Raw genomic sequence first — 4,362 nt, 5'->3', positions numbered from 1 at the left:
GAGCTTCCACTAGCAGGTAATGCGAGATAAAAAGGGCAATGTCAGAAAAGTGTTAAAAATGTTTTTTTTTTTTTATCTTAAGCCTATGTTCTCTTTGTTCTTTGTGTTTCATAATGTTGTTCTCCACATTGCAGATTTTGATTTTGTTATTCGCTATCGTGTAGGGCGGCTAATTAAACATGATGCCTGGAATGCGTCAATAGAAAGTTTTACGTTTTTGTGTGTCGGATGGTGGGGGTACACGAGCCGAGCAGAGGCGGACAGAGTACACAGCTTCATTACTTGAGTAAAAGTACAGATACCCCTTGCTAAATTTTACTCAAGTACAAGTAAAAGTACAACAGTCAGATGTCTACTTAAGTAAAAGTACTGAAGTACTTGTTTTTAAAAGTACTTGAGTATCAAGAGTACAAGAGTAGCCTACATTTTCTAAATATTGCATTACCACTGCCACATTTATGTACAGAAACGTCCTACATGGAGTTATGAAAAATGTTAATGTTATTTTACCTTGGAGAATGTAAAAGGAATTGAGTAAAGTAAAATCAAGTTATTTTCATCTTTTTACCATGTTGCCAGGGATGGGCAGTATTTCTAATACATGTATTTAAAATACGTATTTCATATACAAAATACTATTTTGTAATTGAAACACTTGAAGCGAAAACTATCATTAACTTGTTCAGAAAATTGAAATAGTCTGGGGCCACGGGTTGGCACATTCCCGGGATGGACCTGCATCCATTGTTCATCCATCCATTGACCTTCATCCATTGTTCCGTCCATGGTTTCGTCTCTTATCTAAATCTGACCATGGAGTTGACTTTGGCGGAAAGCTGAAGGTGATTGTTGATAGGCTGTCCCAATCAGTGGCGCCTGCACAATCCAATCACGTTTGAGAGGGAAACAACAAATTGAAGGTTTCCGAGAAGTCACGGTTATGGATAGAAATGTAGTGGAGAACAATATTTGCCTCTCAAAAGTACTTGAGTAAAGTCATGAGTACTCCCCAAAAATTATACTCGAGTAAAGTACAGATCCCTCAAAATTGTACTCAAGTACTGTTATCAAGTAAATGTACTCCGTTACTGTCCGGCTCTGGAGCCGAGTCAGGATGAAGGTGGTGCGGGGAAAAACTTTTGGGAGCCGCTGATTTAGAGGAATGTGATGGAGGTTTCCTTTAAATGACCGCTTGCAGTCGATGCATTTTCACAAGTTTAGATGTTTTACTGTAGTGTTAATTGCTACCTAAGGTTTCCTCTGCATTGTAGCTTGGATGTTATTCCTCATTTTTGTAAGTCATTTTCGATAAAAGCATCTACTAAATCATCTACATTTGTTCACTGAACGGACACTTTTATCCAAAGCAACTTACAGCAAGAGAACATTCAAGCTACTGTGCAGAGGAGACTTTAGCTAGGAATTGCTACTGCATTTGTTAATACTATTACTAGAGGATAAGAGTGCTGAATAAATTAATACATGTAAATGTAAATGGTTTGGCATTTAGAGGAATAATAAGTATGTTCATGCTTACTGTAAATTCATACACGCTGTATTAAATGAGCAAAATAGCTTTGCCTAATAATAACATTTGCTTTACTTTGTGCAAAGTGGTATTAACTCATAAGCAACCTTGGGTGTAAAGGCTCTTTAAAGGCGCTATAAAAAATAAATAATTTAAATAAAAAAATATATATATATTATTATAACCTGGCTCATTGTGTGTCATACAAATGAAAGCCCTATAGGTCTGTAGCAACACTAAGGACTGAGGCACCTCATTAGCAACCTGCGGAGCATAAACTCTGGGACACTAATAAACCTCTTGGGTGTGTGTGTGTGTGTGGGGGTGACACTGTGATAACTCTGTCCGTCTCTTCTCCATCAGCAGAGTCTCCGCACCAACAGCAGCACATGTGGAGCCTATCAATCAGTGTCTGACCCCAGCCTACACACACACACGTGCACACACACACACACACACACACACACCAGACTCCGAGGGTAAGTGTTAATGTACTTTAAGTGCCCCGTTATTCAGCTCCAGTGTGTACTCCCAGACCTGGAATGGAGTGGAAGGGGGGCAATTGGGGCAAAGTTTCAGAATAGAGAGGTGTGGGGGTGTGTGTGTGTGTATGTGTGTGTGTGTGTGTGGGAGGGGGGGGTTCACACTGAAAGAGGAGGGCCTTTGAGAGTGACCAATAGGGGGTAGGATAGAGAAGTGGAATGGGGGGGAGGCAGAGTTAGGGGGTTGCAGGAGGGCAGAAGACGGGGGGCTGGGGGCAGGAGGGTATAAGAACCCTGAGCGAGCGCTGGTCGTGCCTGCTGTCTGTGCACTGATAACCCCTCTGTGGTCCTGTGGGTCTACTTTGTTTTTTTTACATTTCTTTTCTCCTCTTCTTTTCGCTGCACTACTCTCATCCCCCTCTTCCTGGTTGGGTCAGCGTTGAAGATGTCGGGACGAACGGTGCTGCAGACGGCACTGGTGCTATGGCTGGCTCAGGTCACTCTGCAGGGAGGCACAGGTGTGTGTGTGTATGTGTGTGTGTGTGTGTGAGAGAGAGTGTGTGTGTGCAGGTGTGTGCAGATGTGCTACATGGTGTGTGTGTCTGTGTAATCACACAGGTGAATGAACAAGTATAGTTGGTAGCTGTGTGTATGTGTGTGTGTGTGTGTGTGTGTGTAGCAGCAGATCATCATCATCTGAGAGCTCTCTGACCGCATGTTGAATAAGGCATGTTGAAGCAACGATATAAGCATACATTGTGTGTGTGTGTGTGTGTGTATCCATCCCTTGACCTCACATTTGTGCTGAGAGACATAGGCTATGACTCACGGACAGACTTTGCTTTGCCCAAAGTCCTAGGTTATGTGATTTAATGGATGCATTAATGTTTTGTAGGGCCTACTTTCCTTATGGTCATAATAAGTGTCTTTGTCAGTCACAAATGCAAATTAGATTAATAGTCTTTCAAGAGTTAATTTAACTGAATTGTATTGCAAATGATATATTTCCCAGCTGAATTAGACGTTTTAAATGTAGCTATGTTGATTTGCCCAAGTACTGAAGCAAAATGTATGACTAAAACAATAGTTCAGTAAACTTGGTGCATTCTGATGGAGTTCCATCCAGTTGCGGGACCAAGTTGATTAATCACCTCGTGCAAGGTGTGCGTGTCACTGACGCGTCTCCGCTGTGGGCCGCGCAGTCCGCATGATTTATCTTCCCTGTATTGCGTCCAGATGTGCTGTTGAGCTCCATTAACAATGTCTCTACTGAGTCCAAAACTTGAGGCTATCACCTCCGTGTTCAGACAGAGAAAATATACTCGGCCTGTCTGTCAACGAGGGGGCTGACTGCGTTGGTGGCGAAAATCACATCTGGACATGTTTATTGTGTAGGATTGTCTGCTTGATTTAATTACTCTTCTCCACTGGACATGACATACCCCATGGTATGCTGATTGGATACCAGGCTACGCCTTTAAAATATATATTTGGGTACATAGTGTATGCCACATAGGCTAATTTCATACTTCAATTTTGACACACATACATTCGTTATTATGAATGAATTATGAATTATGAATGAAAAATGAATTCAGTTAGGATAGTAGCAAGGTGTTAGACTACCGAAGTCTCTTAAATCTAAAGCTTGTCACAAGCCAGTGTCATCTACCAACCGTTGTCCGGAAAGAAGAAGAGGTAGAAACCTGTTCTCCTTACGCTGGCGTTCACGCGCAGAATTTCGAAGGATCCTGTAAAATGTAAATTAGACGGGACAAAAAATCATACTACGCTAGCAACGCCGACGTAAGGTGCGCTGTGGAATCTTTTAGATATTTCGTGAAACAACCTTCCTTACCCTTCCGCTATAGTCGTAGACTCTCTTCCCGCAAATCAAAGAAATTGAAACTTTGGTGTTAGCGCCCATCTGAATGTGACATCTCACTGTGAGCCCGCTGTTTTATGGCTTGTACACAGTCCCTCTATTGATGCGTCGAGCGCGCACACACACAGCATGGCGAGAGTCGTGAGCTGGCGAGGTTCGGCGGTCCATGACGCAGCACTTTTATGATGTCCTCTTTTAGCCTTTACTGCGCCAAATGAAACGCTAAGTGAAAGTATTCGACAAATATACAACATGTCCGTCCATCGTCAAGTGTGTGCTCTAAAAAGAAGTCTCCTTGACAAAAAAAATACCTTTGTGAACATCATGGTTTAGAGCTATGTGCACCCAAAGAATGTGCACTAAAGCCTACTCTCATGAAGTAGGCTAGTCTTTGTGACGCATTACACGGAAATTACACATATCAAAAGATGGTTAAATTGGTTATGGCAATGGCTAATGTATTGTCT

General features: G+C 42.1%; 1 protein-coding gene across 27 annotated transcripts in view; it reads left to right on the top strand.

The window, feature by feature from the left end:
• Positions 1-2,383: 2,383 nt before the first annotated feature.
• cmn (calymmin) overlaps positions 2,384-4,362 on the top strand; it is a 45,558-nt gene continuing 43,579 nt past the window's right edge. For 22 of the 27 annotated variants that reach the window (XM_048233208.1, XM_048233195.1, XM_048233187.1 and 19 more), the window contains exon 1: positions 2,385-2,528. In XM_048233208.1, the coding sequence (XP_048089165.1) occupies positions 2,456-2,528 (73 nt within the window). In that variant the 5' untranslated portion in view covers positions 2,385-2,455. Of the gene's footprint in view, positions 2,529-4,362 lie in introns of all 27 variants that reach the window. The other 5 variants (XM_048233199.1, XM_048233194.1, XM_048233188.1 and 2 more) reach the window with 1 other exon arrangement.

The sequence above is a fragment of the Alosa alosa genome, chromosome 22 (genome assembly GCF_017589495.1).
Source record: "Alosa alosa isolate M-15738 ecotype Scorff River chromosome 22, AALO_Geno_1.1, whole genome shotgun sequence".
NCBI lineage: Eukaryota > Metazoa > Chordata > Actinopteri > Clupeiformes > Clupeidae > Alosa > Alosa alosa.
This window is presented reverse-complemented; position numbering and strand designations above follow the sequence as displayed.